Source organism: Emiliania huxleyi (assembly GCF_000372725.1).
Source record: "Emiliania huxleyi CCMP1516 unplaced genomic scaffold EMIHUscaffold_23, whole genome shotgun sequence".
Lineage (NCBI taxonomy): Eukaryota > Haptophyta > Isochrysidales > Noelaerhabdaceae > Emiliania > Emiliania huxleyi.
The window spans coordinates 351,496-368,992 of record NW_005200333.1 but is presented as its reverse complement, the minus strand read 5'-3'; the positions used below and the strand labels follow the sequence as shown (position 1 = coordinate 368,992).

The 17,497-nt window shown below is 66.5% G+C and overlaps 5 protein-coding genes across 5 annotated transcripts; 3 read left to right on the top strand and 2 right to left on the bottom strand.

Annotated features, from left to right (window-relative positions):
- Positions 1-1,997: 1,997 nt before the first annotated feature.
- Positions 1,998-3,641, top strand: EMIHUDRAFT_450163 (hypothetical protein; the record flags this gene model as incomplete). The annotated part of the gene is made up of 6 exons (XM_005779506.1): positions 1,998-2,482; positions 2,559-2,625; positions 2,870-2,947; positions 3,020-3,139; positions 3,255-3,371; positions 3,441-3,641. 6 exons carry the CDS (start codon positions 1,998-2,000, stop codon positions 3,588-3,590), a joined length of 1,017 nt encoding a protein of 338 aa, XP_005779563.1. The 3' UTR covers positions 3,591-3,641.
- A 1,105-nt stretch (positions 3,642-4,746) lies between these two features.
- Positions 4,747-6,313, bottom strand: EMIHUDRAFT_434961 (hypothetical protein). The gene is made up of 4 exons (XM_005779505.1): positions 5,928-6,313; positions 5,713-5,856; positions 5,259-5,640; positions 4,747-5,180 (listed from the first exon to the last, which is right to left on the bottom strand). Exons 1-4 carry the CDS (start codon positions 6,300-6,302, stop codon positions 5,050-5,052), a joined length of 1,032 nt encoding a protein of 343 aa, XP_005779562.1. The 5' UTR covers positions 6,303-6,313; the 3' UTR covers positions 4,747-5,049.
- A 1,485-nt stretch (positions 6,314-7,798) lies between these two features.
- EMIHUDRAFT_64462 (hypothetical protein) lies at positions 7,799-7,948 on the top strand (the record flags this gene model as incomplete). The annotated part of the gene is made up of 1 exon (XM_005779504.1): positions 7,799-7,948. A coding segment is annotated over one exon (150 nt), but the record flags the coding sequence as incomplete, so codon positions are not given.
- Positions 7,949-12,872: 4,924 nt separating this feature from the next.
- EMIHUDRAFT_205064 (hypothetical protein) lies at positions 12,873-13,245 on the bottom strand (the record flags this gene model as incomplete). Its single annotated transcript, XM_005779503.1, has 2 exons — positions 12,873-13,040; positions 13,234-13,245. 2 exons carry the CDS (start codon positions 13,243-13,245, stop codon positions 12,873-12,875), a joined length of 180 nt encoding a protein of 59 aa, XP_005779560.1.
- Positions 13,246-15,188: 1,943 nt separating this feature from the next.
- Positions 15,189-17,482, top strand: EMIHUDRAFT_205063 (hypothetical protein; the record flags this gene model as incomplete). Its single annotated transcript, XM_005779502.1, has 7 exons — positions 15,189-15,439; positions 15,516-15,622; positions 16,205-16,308; positions 16,493-16,735; positions 16,764-16,895; positions 16,991-17,155; positions 17,348-17,482. 7 exons carry the CDS (start codon positions 15,189-15,191, stop codon positions 17,480-17,482), a joined length of 1,137 nt encoding a protein of 378 aa, XP_005779559.1.
- Between the last annotated feature and the right edge of the window lie 15 nt (positions 17,483-17,497).

Genomic DNA, 17,497 nt, shown 5'->3' with positions numbered 1-17,497 from the left:
CCGCACCTGCTCACCCCGCCCCGCCCTCCCAACCTCCCCGCCCCTCCCCACCCTCTCCACCCCCCGCCTCTCCCCACCCTCTCCACCCCCCGCCTCTCCCCACCCTCCCCACCTCCCCGCCTCCCCGCCCTCCCCGCCCCTCCCGCCCTCCCAGGCGAGCTGCTCGGCCTCGCGCAGGAGAGGCGCCCCCGCGGGGCAAGGAGGCGCCCGAGCCGTCTCGGAGCTGTCTCGGAGCCCTCCCCTGTAGGAGCAGTGCCCCTCGTACCAGGAGGTGCGCGCCCTCGGCGGCGTCGGGTACAATGGCGGCGTGCAGCTCCTGCGGCTCGACGCGATGCGGTCCTCCGCAGCGTACGCCGCCGCCATCGAGCGGTACGCGGCGGGAGGCTTCGGCAGGCCGGGCGCGCCTCCGATGAAGGAGGGCGGCATCGGCTGGCTCGGCGACCAGACGCTCTACTCGTGGATGAGCGTCAACTCGACCGGTCCCCGCCCCCCCGTCCCGCAAAAGGGCTGTGCGGCCGGCAACCCCTCCCCGGACCTCCTCGGGGCCCTGCGGTAGGCTTCCGCGCCTTCTTCCGCGACCTGCCCTGCGGCTGGAACCGGCAGATCGGCACGCACATGGCGGGCTGGCCCCGCTTCTGGCGGTGGCACGCCTGCGGCTCGCCGTGCCGGCTGCTGCACGGCAACTTTGTCGGGCACAAGCGCTTCATGGAGCACCTCAAGGCGGACCCGTCTGGCGCGTCGTGCTCCGCCGTGGTGGCGAGCCACCGCGCCACCGACGCCACGTTCCGCAACGGGACCGCCGACGCGCGCATGCTCGACGTTGTGGCCCGCACTTGCTGCAAGCAGTGAATTCGATTTCGATTTCAGTATTGGTCTCTCTGTCGAGCGCGGAGAGGCCGTGCGTGCCCGGAAACGATGGAGTGCGACGCAGTTGGGGTGTGTTTGTGTTTTTTTCCTCTTTAAAATTTGTGTGGCTAAAACCCGTGTGCCATTTTCTCATCGAGATCAGAATCTCGCGCCAAACTCGTGCAATCTCCCCCAATCTCAATCGCGCACTGTGGGGCACGAACACAGTGGAGACGAACCCACCCGCCTCCCCTACCCCACGTTACCCGAACCCACCCTCCCCCGCTGTGCGCAGGCAGCCGGCCGCCCGGCGGGTGGGGCGAGAGGGGCGGCGGCGGGATCGCGTCACCCGGGGGAGTGCGGCGGAGTCTGGGCACGCGCGCCCCCGCGCCGCAGACTGCTGCTGGCTGCGAGGATGGCGTACGGGGCGGTCTGGTCGCGCTGTGGACAGGGACGCCGCGCCGGCCCTCGCGCGAGCTGCTCGACCACGCCTTCGATGCGATGGAGACGATCGCCGCCGAGACGCTCATCGCCGCCGAGACCTTCGCTCCGCTGCAGGAGACTCCACACAACACAAAACACACACACACACACACACACACACACACACACACACACACACACACACACACAACTCACACTCACACTCACACACACACACACACACACACACACACACACACACACACACACACACACACACACACACACACACACACACACACACACACACACACACACACACACACACACACACACACACACGCCGCTCACCCACGCGCATGTTCGTTGGTTCCATGTTCTCTCTGACTCTGTTGGGTCTGTGTCTTATTTTGTCACTTATTCGCTCCTACACTGAGTTGAGCCTCTCTCTATAAAAAGCCCTCTCTCTTGCACCTTTCATAGACTATGGCGCGCGTAGCTATATGACAGGCAGGGCCACCGCGGCCGCGGAACCGGTCGGTGGCGGACAGGGCTGGTGCGCCCGGCCACCGTCGTGCTGCCGGGGTCGGGTGGGAAGGGGGATGCGCAGCGGACGCTGGAATAGCTCCAATCGCGCGCCACTGGAAGACGCGGTGATGATAGCTTGGGGCCTCCTAGAAAGAAAAGAAAATCGACGGCAACTGGCGCCGGCAGAGGCCCCTATGTGTATGTGGCTGCTCCCGGCCGCTTCGCTCGCCTTTGCCTCCCCCCGCTCCTGCCCAGGCAAGGCCGGCCGACACAGCATCCAGCCGGTTGCGAGCGTCGAGCGGATCTGCGAGGCCGACAGTCTCGCCGGTCGTATCGAGGACGCGGTGTGCTCTGTCTACGGCGCGGAGAAGACTGCGCGTGTGCGCGCCTCGCTGGCGGAGCTGGCGGCGGGCCGAGAGCATCGAGAGGTGCTCGATCCGTCGCACCCTCTGATGGTGCAGGAGGCCACCTCATACGTCGCCGGCCTGCCGGCGACTGCGTGGCACGACGCGAGCCTGCACAAGTGGGCGCGCAAGCTGGAGGACAAGTGGCAGGTGGTGCGCGATGAGCTCGCGGCGTGGCTGGCCGACTCGGAGCGGCTCGCCGCACAGGGGTCGGGAGTGTGGGCGGCGACGGCTCCCGGCACGTATGGACCCGGTTGGAAGACGTTGCCGCTCTGTGACCGGTGAGGCAGCTAGCTGGCAGCGGCACAGCGACGCGGACACGGACACTGACACGACCCGTCGCCCGGCCTGGTGCAGGACCGTGTGGGACGACACCAACGCGGCGCTCTTCCCGCGCACCTGCGAGCTCCTCCACTCTGCAAAGGCGAGACGCAGCCGAGAGATTCGGTCGAGATCTCGGCGTCGGCGAGATCTCGGCGAGATCTCGCGAGATAGCTCTCCTCCACGTCGCGGGAGGCGGAGGGAGGCGGAGGGAGGCGGAGGGAGGCGGAGGGAGGCGGAGGGAGGCGGCGTCGGAGCAAGCTCGTCTCCCCTCCCGATCTCTTCTCGGCGAGATGTCGGCGAGATGTCGGCGAGATGTCGAGATATCGGCCGCGCCCCTGCCGCAGGTGCCAGTGGTGGAGGCCTTCTTCTCGTCGATGGCTCCGAGGTCGACGATCGCACCGCACTCGGACGGGTGCAACTTTGTGCGCGCGGCGCCCCGCGGCACCGCCTCCTCCTTGCGGCGGCCCCCCACCTCGCCCCGTTGCCGCGTGCAGGTGCTCACCGCCCACCTCGGCCTTGTCGTGCCTGAGGGGTGCGAGCTCAACGTGGGCGGAGAGCGCAGGCCCTGGGCAGACGGAAAGGCGATGCTCTTCGACACGTCCATCCTGCACGAGGCAACACACACACACACGCACGCACACACACGCGCACACAACACACCAGTGCTCGCCACCGCCGGCCACGCCGCCACACCCACCCGCCGCCACACTTCTCCTTCCCGCCGCCCAGGCGCGCAACGACGCCGACTCGACGCGCTACGTGCTGATGCTCCGCGTGTACCACCCCGGCCTCTCCGCCCTCGAGCGAAAGGCGATGCAGCTCGTCTTCGACACGCTCGACGAGCCGGTGCCGCCGACCGCGCGCGACACGTGTCTCCCCGCCGCCCTCCCTGACGCGTCCCTGACACGTCCCCAGGAGCTGCTCGCCGACCCGGCCGCCCTGCGCGAGTACGACGCGCGGCGCCGCGCGCTCGAGGCGGCGTCGCGGGCGCCATGGGAGCAGGCGCTCGCCGCGGGCAAGCGGAAAGGGGCGAAGGGCGGAAAGGCAAAGGGTCGCAGGCGATAATCCGGCACCGGCAGGCTCTGGTAAATACTTTTCTTTTCATGCGATAACCGTCTTTTGTGCTCACAAGACCCACGCAGAGGAGAGAAACCGGGTCACCGCGGCGCCCCGACGTGGGCCGCCCCCGCGCGACGCGCGTGTGTGAGCCGTGTTCCGCCCGTACCTCAGAGCCACCACCAGCACCATCAGCATCACGCAGTCGCGAAGGGGCTGCGGCTCATTAGCAGACCGAGGTGTTCAGGCTTGTACGCAAATTATCAGGGCCGCTCCGATAAATGTTTTTCAACCCTACAAAGGTTCCCCCGGCCCCGCCCACGGCCACAGCTAGTCAGAGCTATCCGTGTCGGCGTGTGGAGTCTGTGTGGTCGTGTGGGCGGCGCGGCATGACCGGCACCACCCACACGACTAGACGTTGAGGTCCTTGGTGAGCAGCGCCTGGAAGCGAACGAGGCTCGAGTGTGAGGCAGGCTTCAAGGGAACGGCTCGGCAAGGGGGCGGGGGATGGCAGGGAAGGCGAGGCTCACATGAAGCGCGAGTGGCCGCCGCCGGCGTGCTTGGCGACAAGAAGTCCACCCCGTTGATCAAGTTGTCGCCGGATTGAGGGCTGTGTTTCTCTTGATGAGGAGTAGGGGTGTCGATGGCAGATCTACAGCGTGCAACTACGAGCGAGCCTCACGGCCGATGTATCAGCCGGAACGCGCGCATCTCGCCCACCAAGAGCCTCACATCGTTCTTTCCGCCGTTCTCGTGCGCGTCGGTCAGACAACCGGCGGTGATAGTACCATCGGTCGCGACAGGTCAGCTCTCGAGGAGGGAATCAGCCCGCCAAGGTGAGCCGCGGATCGGCAAGAAAATTTGCAAAAGCGAGCTCGGCCATGAATATCGGCGAATCAGCTGGGAAAGCGAGCTCCCCAACCCTCCGACCACCCTCTGACCCGAGTAGGTCCCCCCAACCTTCTGAGTTCTGTGGCCCCCCCAACCTTCTGACCCGAGTAGGTCCCCACCTTCGACCCGAGTAGGTCCCCCAATTTTCCTCCGCCCCCGGGCGCGCGGGCGCGGCGTGAACCGTGATGTATGTACACATTCGCCTGTTCGCGTGTCTCACGGCCGCGCGCGGGATAGAGAGCCCTGGGTCCAGCCCAGGTCCAGCCCAGGTACGGGATGGACGGATTGGACGGGAACGGGATAACACGAAACAACACAGCTACACAGGCCACAGCGCCTCTTTCGGCACACAAATGACAAAAACACACGTCCTACAGCTCTCGCTCCCTGTACTGTGCTGGCTCTCACGCTCGCCCACCAATCCCACGGCCTCCCGCCCCCACGCGCCTGCCTGTGTCAGAGGGACCAGAGAGGGCGAACAGCAGAGCCAGAGGCGGGGTTGGGGCGAGGGCGGCGCTGTCCCGCCGCTGCCCTCGTGCGAGGCGGCGCCTCGCCGAGCGGGGCGAATGCGTGCCGCTCATGCCGCTTTGCCCTTCGCGCCGACCGGGTAGGGCGGCGGCGGGGCGGCGCGGCCGCGGAACTCGTCCATCGCGTCGAGGACTCCAAACCACTCGAGGCAGTAGTCGGTGATGGCGGGCGGGAAGATGCCTATGGGGCTGGGGCTGGGGTCAGGGCTGGGGAGGGGCTGGGGCTCGCGGAGTCGGTGATGGCGGGCGGGAGGCGTGCCCTTGAGCAGGGGCGCCAAATGGACGACGAGCGGCATGATGAGCATCGGCTGGTCGCACCGCACGGCGGAGACGATCTTCGAGGCGGCGTACTCCGGCTCGAGCAGCGGCAGCAGCTTTGGCCAGCGCGTCTGCACGCCCTCGAACATGCCCGTCTTGATGAAGAAGGGGCAGACGCAAGTCGTCTTGACGCCACGCTTGCCGAGCTTGCGCATCTCGAGCCGGATCGACTCGTCGAAGTAGACGGCCGCAGCCTTCGACGCGCAGTAGTCTGCGAGGCCTGGCGTGCCGCTCAGTCCGGCCGACGAGGCGATCGTGACGATGTGTCCGTGGTCCGCAGCCATCATCTGCGGGAGCGTCGCCTTGACGGTCCAAAAGTGCGCCTAGGAGGGCTCGGAGACGGCTCGGGCAAGGCTCCGAGAATGTTTCGCCCTCACGACCCCAAAAGAGTGCGCCGTCGCGTTCACTGCCATCGTGAGCTCCTGCAGCGAGTCGGAGCCGTCGAGCAGTTTCTTGCCCGTCACGATGCCCGCGTTGTTGACGAGGATCGTGCACGGGCCCGCCGCCTCGGCGGCCTGCGCCATCGCCGCGTAGGTCGCCTACAATATACCAATACAATGCAACCACAAGGATGTAAGGTCGGCCCGTGCCATCGCCGGGTAAAGGTTGCCTCGCGGTTGCTAAGGTCGACACAAATCGCGTGCACCGCTGCAGTCGAGCCCGCCCGCCTTGCCGCCGCCTCGACGGCTTTGCGCGCCTCGTCAAGCAGCTCGGCGGACTTGTCGAGCAGCACGAGGGTGGCGCCGGCGGCGGCGAACTTTGTCGCGATCAGCTTGCCGATGCCGCCCGCACCGCCCGTGAGCACGACGACCTCGCCCTGCACCGACTTCCAGAAGAAGCTCGGCGCGAGGAACGAGGCGACGTGCCGGCCGCAGTGGTACGGCAGCCAGACAGCGAGGTGGAGCAGGAGGCGTGCCACGGCCTGGGGCGAGGTGGTGACGCAGAAGAAGAGGACGACGGCGCCGAGCGCGGCGTAGAGCAGCATATGACTGTCTGTGGGTGCGGTCCAGAAACCTGCAGGCTGAATCAAATAGAAGAGATGTCGCCAATCACCAAACCCATCAAGCGAGCGAGAAACAAACCCTGACGTTACGTAGGGTGTACCTCAGAAATGTGGTCCTTGCGCGAGGGGAGCTCGATAGACTCGAGGGGCCAGGATACGCCGCGAGGAGGACGGAGTTGCGCCGAAAGGCGAAAGAAGCCGCGAGAACAAGGGACCGGCAGGCGGCGGCGTCGCAGGACGAGGCAGATGGGGTGGTGCACGACACGCATTGGGAGGAGCCGAGTGCAGTGGCGAGCCAGAGGCTACCTGGGTCACCATGTGGTGCTCCTTGCCTGTTCTGAGCAGGGCTGTGCTCTGATGGGGCTGTGCTTGACATGTGTGAAGTGGGAGTGCGTGCCGGCGGCGTGTGAGAGTGAGAAAGACGTGTGTATGAGGCCATAAGAGCTGTGGTATGAGCCAGAGTGAGCTTCATGACCCAAGATAAGTGCGGTTTGGGACACATCTACACGCCTCCTGGCAGGGCTGGGCCGGCAGAGCGACAGGGAAGGCGAGGTGGTGAGCTGACAGGCTGGGGAGTCGGCTTGTGTACGTGTCGCGACGACCTGCCACGAAGCGTTGTTTGCGGCTATTGCTCAAAACCTTGGGAGAGAAGGCCTACATATTATGACTGCACCCATTGCCCTGGTGCATGAGGGCTGCGGGACGGGACATATCACGGTCGGTGGCACCGATAATGACCTCCGGAATGCCCTCGCAATCGCCTCGGATAGGGTCCACCAGAGACAATCTCGAGCCCTCTCCGTGGAATCACGAGCCGGTGTGAGCTTGAAGACCCGAGGTAAGTGCGGTTTGAGACACCTCAGGCTTGCTACTGATGGGCCTGGGCCAGGAGAGCGGCAGAGATGGCGAGGTGGTGAGCTGGGAGCAGGAAGTAGCGCTTCGTGGCACTTTCATCGCGACAAGGTCACACGCGGACTCTCCAGCCTCTCAGCTCGCCAGAGCTTCCCGGCGGTGTCGCGCTGCATGGGCCAGCAGGGTGCAGTGGCGAGGGGCGGCGGGCTCGGACGTCCACCGAGTCGCTCCGCGCGAGGCGGAGCGCGCGCGCGGGCCAGGATCCCAGGAAGGAAGCTCTCGGCAGGCTGAAGAGGACATCCATCCTGCGCTTATTGCGGGCGGGCGGGCGGGGCGGGATCCACTTTGTATTCGCCACACGCCTCCCTACCGGTATACATACCGGGGGAGGTATTTCAAGTCTTTCCGCTGCCGCCTTTCTGATTGCCCCCCCTCGGACAACCTTTCGCTTCACACACGGTGCCAAGGGCACAAACAAGAAAGAAAGAAAGAAAGAAAACAGACAAGCCAAGGGCACAAACAAGAAGAAAGAAAGAAAGAAAACAGGCACCCAAAGGGAGGGATGGCACAAACAAGAGCACAACAAACGCTGACCAGTAAATTCTTTTTCTGGGCAGGTGCCGCTCATGGCGGACGAGGAGGTTTGCCCCGTCTGCCACGACCCGCTGGGCGACGCGCCCAAGGCCGTGCAGACGCTCTGCGGCCACATCTACTGCGCCGACTGCCTGCTCGAGTGGCTCCAGCAAGCCAAGCGCTGCCCGCTCTGCAACGCGGAGGTCAAGCCGGGAAAGCAGGAGCGCGGAGAGAGCGTGCGAGACCGTTGTCACAGACTGCCACAAAGCCCGGGTTCGCGTCGCCTCATACTCGCCAACTTGGGGAGCTTGCGCCGTAGGACCTTCGCTCGCTCGCGCCCATCCGGGGAGGGCTGCGCGTGCAGGACGGCGCCGCGGAGGAGGCGGCCGCGAGGCGGATCGCAGAGATCAAGCGGCAACGCCACGCTGACGAGGCGGTCGCCGCACGGCTGGAGTTGGCGGCACGGCGGCTGCTGCTGCAGCGCCAGCAACAGCAGCAGCAGCAGCAGCAGCAGCAGCAGCAGCAGCAGCAGCAGGCGGCGGCAGCGGCGGCAGCGGCGGCGGAGAACCAGCGTGAGAATGCGCCGCCGCCAAACGTGCCGCCGTCGGCCGCGCCCCCCGAGCCGCCTCCAGCGGCGCCGCCAGCCGCAGCCGGCGGCGGCTGCAGCTCGCTCGTCCGGCCGCCCGCCGCGGGGGCCAGCCACGCACTCAGCGCCACTGCTGCCCTCGACGGTGCTCTCGCTGCTCCGCCGGGCGCGCGAGACGTGGCGGCCGGTGGCGGCAGCTCGGCCGCCACCCCCGCCTGCCGGGAGGGGGCCGGCGGCGGCGGCGGCGATGGCGGCGGCGGCGGCGATGGCGGCGGCGGCGCCGGCTCGCGCGGGGGCTTGACTCCGGCCCAGCTGGCGCAGATTGCGGCCAACCGCGCGGCGGCGGAGGAGAGGGCGCGGCAGCGGAGGATGAGGGAGGAGCGGGCGGGGGTGGGCTGAACGCCGCTCGTTATTTTCTCTATTTTCCTTGGCTTCCCGCTGCTGGCCCCGCCAAAGTGCCGCGACGAGCCGCGACGACGCGGCCTCGTTTTTGCTGAATGACACAGGCTAGTGCCATTTCACTCTGACACGCTAATCTTGAAAACGCGTCCAACGGAGCTCCGTGTTGCTCCCAGCGGAATGCCCCGCGCTTCCTGCGGCCATGGCCGATGATACTAGTATGAGAGGTCATCTGGCTACCGCGAGCGCGACTCAACTCGCCGACGTCGTCCGATGATTGTGCCTCAAAGTCAGCCTTCGGAGGCTATCGTGGGGTCGAGCCGGCAGTAGCCGTGACATGTGGTTCCACCACCCCTCGCAGGCTTTGCCTCTGACCGCCACCGTTCCCAGGCTGCCTAATGGGATGGAAAGGAAGGCTCGGCGAGCGTATAGAAGCGTGCTCGACCTCGTCGTGGCAACCTGTATGGCACAGCGCTGGCAAGTGCGATGAGCGTCGTGCCACCTGACCCGAGACGGGTCGCAGGCGTCGTACCGAGCGTGTCGAGACCGTGTCCTGATGTGATCTGCACGGGTGAGTCACGTCGGCGTCAAAGGAGCGACGTGCGACCTGTCAGAGCTTGATCTCCGATCTCAGCGACGTCGAGTCGTCTCCGGCGCGCAACAAAGGTACATACCCAGGACGCGCAGAGGCAGCTGCGACCCCGCCGAGTAGACGGCGGCACACAGCGCCACCTGCTGTGTGCCGCCGTCCACTCGGCGGGTTCGCAGCTGCCTCTGGAAGGCACCGAGATGTACCTTTTTGCGCAAATGGTCAAATCAAGGTTTTGTAACGCGAGCTGTGCCACAGTGAAATGGAACTAGCCACAGCCGGCGCGAACCACTGCCGGGTGATCTATCAAATATCGCCACCCGGTAACCCGGAAACGACATTTCGCCGCACCGCCACCGGGTGATCTCTGCGAGGCAAAAAATCGCTCACTCCGGGTCGGATCTGGAGAGACACAGGGTGATGCGCGGGGAATCATCCTCGTGCGCCCCATCCACGCACTGCCGTCCCTCTTGCGTGCCGCTTATCGGGACGGGGCACGCGTGTTGCGTGTTGGGCTGATTGGGCCACGGGGCGCCGGCTTCGCTCCGTGCTGTGTCGCTGCCGCGCGGCGCTATACAGTTCCGCCGACTAAATGATTTTCGGCCGGCCGCAGGTCGGGCTGGACGCGGCTGTTTCAGCCGGCGGTCGGGGTCGGACACCAGCTTTGTCGGCGCGTCAGCGCCGAAGAAAATTTTGGGAGATTTTCTTCTTGATTTCATCAAAAATCCTGAAACTTCGCGAGGTGACTGAAGAGATCGCATCTCGCAATTCTCTGAATTTTCTCTACAGCACCCTCTCTTTTCCTCTATTTTCCCGGGGAAACCATCAAATTTTCTGGGCTCTGAGCCGAGTCTGAGGCTGGTTTGGGCCCAAAATCAGCCAAATCGGCAAAATACCGGGTATTTTGCGGGTATACCTGGAAACCCCCGGGTATACCTGGAAAATACCCTGCGACCGCCTGGGTATCGTGCCGATTTCCTCAATTTTGCCTCAGATTTTGCCCCAGACCAGCTCTCAGACTCAGGGAAACTCGAGAGTTTCCAGAATGGAGCACCAAACACCCTCTGTTTTCCCTGGAAATTTCCGGAAACGCAAAGTGCTGGCGACCTTCTGTTTTCCTTTTTGTTTGCCGGAAAAGTATGTTACGGTAATAGCGACGGACTCGGCCACGTATCTAGACAAACGCGGGGAGCGCGGGAGATCAAGAAGAAGGATCGGGCAACGGCACCCGTCACTATTATCATATCACGCCCAGTTCCAGCCGACAAGGGGTCCCTCGCTGCATGAACGGCGTTTAACCGTGAAAAAAGAATTGGGTCAAAGATGTCGTACGACGCGGAGCGCGTTGCGTTGGCGCGAGCAGTCGCCGCCCAAGTGGCTCAGCGCCGCAGCACCCGGAGCTTCACTGACTGTGGAGGCGTCTGCCGCCAACGGCCGGGATGTGACGGATGCGAGGTGTGCCGTCTGATCCTCGCGCCGCCATCGCCTGCAGCACGCACGGGCCGTACTTCACCACGCCCTGTCCCACGCCCTGTCAGGAGCGCGAGCGCCTGTTCGTCGAGGGTCAGAACGCCAAGTGTGAGGCGGCGCTTGCCATGTGGCAGGCGGGTGAGTGCAGCCGCATGGATGCGATTGAAGCGATGCCCGACCGAGCGTGGGGAACGGAGCGCGCCGAGCAGTGGTCTGGCATCCTCGGCGACCGAGGCACCGGCGATGACCAGATTGCGCGGACAAAGTTTGGCTTCAACCTCAACGTGACGGGCGCCGCGTGGACGACGTGCGCGTGCGAGGCTGTGATCGGCACCGTGATGCTCGTCTTCGACTCGGACGTGTTTCTCTCGGTTGCGCAGGACAACTTCGACGGGCGCGGCGACGCGAGCCTGCTGCGATTCGACCGGGCTGAGCTCGAGGCGGCCCAGCGCAGCTTCAGCCGCCCCCCGTCCGAGTGGTTCTCGGGCGCGCCCCACCACCCGCCCCGGCTCGTCCTTCCGCGCGAGCACGAGGGCATTCCTTCGCAGAAGAAGTCCGAGCGCTCGCTCGGCTGGCACCTGGTCGCTTATGAGGAGCTCATCCGGCGGCACGGCCCACTGGTGGCCGCCACCCTCATGGAGGACTGCAAGTACGAGAGCGAGTATGGGTCCAGCGGGCACCCCACTTACGGCTACGCGGACCCGACCAATGGCAACATCGTCGCCTTCGAGCCAACGTCCGGCGCCAGCAGCGGCCTCGGGCGCAGCGGCTTCTCCACCATCCGCCTTGCGCCGGTCAACGCGACGCTCAGCTTCGCCGAGATGAACGAGAACCACGCCCGCGCGTGCCGCGTGCTCATGGAGGTGCTCTGGCGCAACGTGAAGGAGCTGTACGCGGACTTCGACGAGCGCTACACCAAGCACCGCATCGTCCACTCGATCCACCCGTACGAGCGCGAGGAGGTGGCCTTTGAGCGGTGCGGCGCGGGCGCCTCGCCGCAGAGCGCGTGGCGATGCGCCACTTCCACGCGTCCATGCGCACTCTCGTTGAGCGCGGCCGTGCGACACCGATCCGCACGACGCGCCGCAAGGACGGCCAGGACCGCCTCGTCTTCCTCTACCGCGACACATCTGTCGACGTCTTCCGCAAGGTTGTCGACTTTGCCCTCCCGCCCAAGCCCGCACCGCCGCCGCTCGACCCGAGGGAGTCGAGCCTCACCGGCGGGCGCGTGTCCGACGGTGGGGGCTGTGTCGTCATGTAGATGATGACACGCCTCCACCGCAACCAAGCTCGGTAACGGGCAAAAAAGGGGGAGAAACGTGTCGCGTGTCGAGCGCGCGCGTTGGCGATGGCGGGAGGTGCGGGGGGACGCGGGAATGGCGCGCGGTGTTGTGGCGGCTGTGTGGGGCACACGCACAATCGTCCCTAGCGTCAGCAGGGCCGAGGGAGAGCGCGGGCGCGAACGGTGTCTTTCAGTCCAGCCCTGTGGAGGTGTGGACCCAGCTTCGCATGTTCACATACATGCACATTCCACAAACGGGCTACTTACGGATATGACACACCGCCACTGCGTCGAGCGCGCGGCATTGACGCTCCCTCGTCCAGCCGCAGCCCGAGCCTCGAGTGTGCCGAATGCAGTATGCACCACCACAGCGCTCAGCGGCGCGCCGCCCGGCCACCGTCCGTTCTCAATGTGGCCCGCCGGCGCCCCTTCGTAACGGCAGTACATGTGAGCGTCCAGGCTGGCCGTGTGCGCGTCCATGCCGGAATGGTCTCCATGGCAGGCTTCAGATCTGATCCTGGGTGAACATCTCTCGCTCTCGAGCGCCGACGTCGCATATGGCAGGTTCAGCGAGGTCATGATCATCCGCGTTGCCCCTTTGGTGCCTCGGCTGGACACCAAGACGCAGCATATGGAGGCAGGCACGCTGGAGCGACACACAGACACACACTCTCACATAAACGCACAACCCGGGCCCGAAATCGCTCACAGAGACAGTCACGCAACACGGGGTCCCAGGGAAGGCGAGCAAAAACCTTATCACACCCTCACTCAAAAAAAGCACGGCCCTTTTTTTTGCACTCATCGCGCCACCACCCTTGGCAGCACAAAGCCGCGCCAGACGTCCGCCAGCTCCGGAGCCGCTCCCTCGCGGCTGTCGAAGCGCTCCTCGTCCCACGCGATCAGGTAGCCCAGCCGCATCACCTCGACCGCCCACTTGCGAGCCGCCTCCGGGAAGAGCTCGTGCGACTGCGGCGACCACTCCGCCGCCGTGCCTGCCCACCTCCACCGCCTCGGCCGCTGGCTGCAGGTTGGCCGGCCTGAGGGAGGGCAGAAGCGTGGGGTGTTCTGAGAGAGGATCCGGCGAGTGGGGGAGAAGCCATGGCGCGCCTCAGTGCGAGTGCCTTGGCCTCGCCCGCCAGGCGGAGACGACGACGCCGACCTTGCCGTTCATCGACGGCCGCGAGACGAGAGAGATTGGATCGCGACAGTGGAGCCGGCGGCCGCAGCGGTCGGATCCGACTCGCTCCACGAGCAGAGGACGCGCGCCCGCTCGAAGGCCGACGGCTCGCCGGCCGAAGAGTCCGCGCCGCCGCGCAGCAGAGCCCGCGCCCGCTCGACGATGAGCGCCTGCGGGAAGAGGGACAGTGAGCGTGAGGACAATGCATTCACGCCGCTAGTCTCGGGCACGCCTCGAGGTGCTGGAGCGGCGTCCAGTCGCGGCTGGCGACCAGCCAGGCGGCGAGGTCGGCGTGGCCTTCGCGGTTTGCGGCCTCCTCAGGCCTGCCGAAGGGCGTTGCGGCGCGGGAGGCGCCGAAGGAGGAGAGGAGCTTGGCGACCTCGAGGTGGCCATTATGGCACGCGGCGAACAGCGGCGTGGCGCCATTCTCATTGGCCTGGTCCGTCGCCGCGCCGGTCTCGAGGAGCAGCCGGACGCACTCGAGGTGGCCCTGCTGGCACGCGATGTACAGCGGCGAGAAGCCTCTCCGTCAGCAGCTTGGTTGAACGCCGCGCCAGCGTCGCGCAACAGCCGGGCGCACTCGAGGTGGCCATTCTGGCACGCCACGAGCAGTGGCGTGGTACCGTCATCCTTGGCTTGGTTGATCGCCGCGCCCGCCTCGAGCAGCAGCCGGGCGATATCGACGTGGCCCTCCTGGCACGCCATGTACAGCGGCGTGGCGCCGTCGTTGCGGGCTTGGTTGGGCGCCGCGCCAGCCTCGAGGAGCAGCCGGGCGGTGTCGAGGTGGCCCTGCTGGCACGCGATGAACAGCGGCGTGGAGCCGTCCTCCGCGGCTTGGTTGAACGCGGCGCCAGCGTCGCGCAACAGCCGGGCGCACTCAAGGTGGCCATTCTGGCACGCCATGAACAGTGGCGTGGTACCGTCATCCTTGGCTTGGTTGATCGCCGCGCCCGCCTCGAGCAGCAGCCGGGCGGTGTCAGCGTGGCCCTCCTGGCACGCAGCGTACAGCGGCGTGGCGCCACTGTTCGCGGCTTGATTGATCGCCACGCCAGTCTCGAGGAGCAGCCGGGAGATCTCGAGGTGGCACGCGATGAGCAGCGGCGTGTAACCATCCTGCTTGGCTTGGCCGACCGCCGCGCCAGCCTCGACGAGCAGCCGGACGATTTCGAGGTGGCCCTTTAGGCACGCGATGAACAGCGGGGTGGCGCCATCATCCGCGGCTTGGTTGGGCGCAGAGCCAGCCTCGAGGAGCAGCCGGACGCACTCGTGCTGGCTGGTCTGGGACGCTGACGCCTCCATCATCAGCAGCTTGGCCGACCACCGCGGGAGTCAAGTGGAATTCTCTTTCAAGTGCACACCTGCGTTAGGTGCCAGTGCGCAGGTAGGTAGGTAGAAAGGTGAAGAACAGCCAGGCTCGGACTGGACACCAACGCGGTATGGGTGGACGCTAGACAGATGATGACGACACGCACGAGCGACACACAGACACAAACAGGCTCACAAGACACACAGCCAGCGGGCTGCCACACACCCTGAGTAGGCGTACACATAACTCAAGGCCACATCCTCCCTGTCGCCCCCCCCAGCACTCCAAGGTGCCAAGAGAACAAACAAGGGCACAACAAACAACAGACAACAGGAAGTGACATGCGAGGCTAGAGCAGGCTTGCTCTACCTCCAGCAATCTCTCCGGCCGGCGAGGCACGGACGAGACCGTGTGTGTGTGGGGTCTAGTGAGGTGTCTATGGACGCCCTCCTCAGAGGCTAGAAGCTGCCAACTGCTAGCCCTATCTCGCACTCACAGGTGATGACAATCCAATGTATGAGTGTATGCGAGCAGAAGCGCGTGTGCTAACCCTAGCCGCAGGGTAAAATTCTCTTTCAACACACGCTCGGCTACGAGCCCGGCTGCTACGCTCACTTCGCCGCATCGCGCCATGGCTGGGGCGCCCGGCCCCTCTTCTGCTGCGATCGACGACGAGGCGCTGCGCGAGCTGCGGCCGCTGCAGTTCCTGGTTCCGGACGAGAAGCGCGCCGCTTGGTGCGGCCGCGCGGCCGCAAGCCTCTTTGGGTGGGGCAAGCAGCTCGAGCCTCGGCCGCTCGGGCCTCTCGAGGCGCTTGCGCTCGGCGGCTTTGACGAGGAGCAGGTATGGCAGCAGCTCGAGCTACGCAACAAGCCGCTGCTCCGGTGTGCCTGGCCGCCACCTCCTCGGCGGTCGTGGACCGAGCGGACCGATGGCATCGCCCGCCCTGTGCACCCGCAGGTACGTGCAGACGAGTTCGCGGCGGCTGCGGCCAGCGCTCGAGAAGGAGGACTCGGAGGATGCAGCGTCCACGGGCACTGGCGACGACGAGGAGGGCGAGGAGCAGAGTGGCGAGGAGGAGGGAGAGGAGGAGGGCGAGGAGGAGAGCGGCGAGGAGGGCGAGTACGAGGGCGAGCTCAGCGAGGGCGAGGGCGCCGAGGACGGCGAGGACGAGGACGAGGACGAGGACGAGGACGAGGACGAGGAGGGGGCGGCTGCGGCGGTGGAGGGTGAGAGGAAGGGGATGGGGCGCGGAGAGGAGGGCGGCAAGAGGAGGAGGCTGGAGCAGCTGATGGAGGAGATGGAGGCGTTCGCAGAGGACGACGCCGAGTACGAGGGCGAGGAGGCGGAGGCGATGGCCGAGCTGTACGGCGACGGGCTGAGCGACGAGGAGGAGGACGAGGAAGAGGAGGAGGGCAGCGAGGACGAGGGCGGCGAGGAGGGCGAGGAGGAGTTCAGCGAGGAGCAGAGTGGTGAGGAGGAGGAGGGTGAGGAGGAGGGGCTGGGGGAGGAGGAGGAGGCGGGCGAGGAGGAGGAGGAGGAGGACTACTACGAGGGCGAGGCGGACGAGGGGTCGAGCGGCGAGGACGAGGAGGGCGAGGCCGAGGCGCGCCTCTCTCGGCACGAGGCGCGCTCAAAGCAGCTAGCAGAGAAGCTGTCGGAGCTCGAGCACGCGCAGCTCGCAGAGAAGCCGTGGCAGCTGCGCGGAGAGGTGAGCGGGCAGCAGCGGCCGGCCAACTCGCTGCTCGAGACGGTCCTCGACTTCGACCAGCCCGGCGCCGCCGCAAAGGCGAGCGAACTGCCCGCGCGCCGCCCGCGCCCGGCCCTGCCCGCCCCACCGGGAGCCGCGACCCACTCCCAGCCCCACCGCCTCTCAATGCGCGTTCGACTCGGATTGTCCGACCGCAAGCCCGCCTGTCCGCCCGTCCCGTCCCCAGGCGGCGATGGCGCCGAGCGAGGAGTCGACGCGCTCCATCGAGGAGGTCATCCGCGCGCGCTGCAAGGACGGGCTGTGGGACGACGTCGTGCGGCGCGCCGCGCTCAAGCCGACGGACTTCCGACCCAAGCCGGCCGACCTGTCGCTCGAGAAGAGCGACAAGGGGCTCGGCGACGAGTACGCCGCCGCCTTCGAGACGAACGCGCGAAGCTCCGAGGAAATGCCGCGGACGCCGCTGAGCAGTGTCTCTTCACGCCTGCCGCTGCGAGCAGGTGCTCGGCTCCAAGGGAGCGGACGCGGTGGCCAAGGCGCACGAGGAGGCGCGCGCACTGCTCGCCAAGCTCGACTCGCGCCTCGACCCGCTCTTCTCCTTCCACTACGCGCCGCCCCCCGCGAAGCGCGAGGTGACCATCCGCACCGAGGCGCGGCCGCCGTCTCGCTCGAGGAGGCTGCCGCCTCCAAGTCCTCTCCCAGACCTCTCCCGGACCCCCCCCCCCAGGCGCCCGCCGTCTCGCTCGAGGAGAAGGTGCCGACGGCCCTCGCCGCGAGCTCGACGCTGGCCCCCGAGGAGGTGTACGGCCGCAAGCGGAGCGACAAGGCGCTCGCCGACCGCGCAGAGCTCTCGCAGGGCGAGCGGAAGGCGCTCCGCTCAAAGAAGAAGCGCGTGCACAAGCGGCGCACGGCCGAGAGCGCCGAGCAGCGGACGCTGCGCGCCGAGGCGCAGCCAGGCGGCGCGGCGGCGCGCCGGCAGGAGGCGGATCGGGTCGGGGAGCAGCTGGCCGAGGCCAAGCGGCGCGGCACAATCACGTCGGGGCCTCTCTCGAGCGGGAAGCAGCGCGGCCGCAGCTCGTCCAAGGCCTTCTTCAGCAGCATGCAGGCCGCGAGCCAGGCGCCCGGCGGCCTCGCCGGCTCCAAGCGGCAGCGCGTCGCCGACGCCCGAAAGGCGGCGCAAGGGGCAGGGGCGGCGGACGGCGCCTCGTTCAAATTGTAGAAGCTACACGACGCG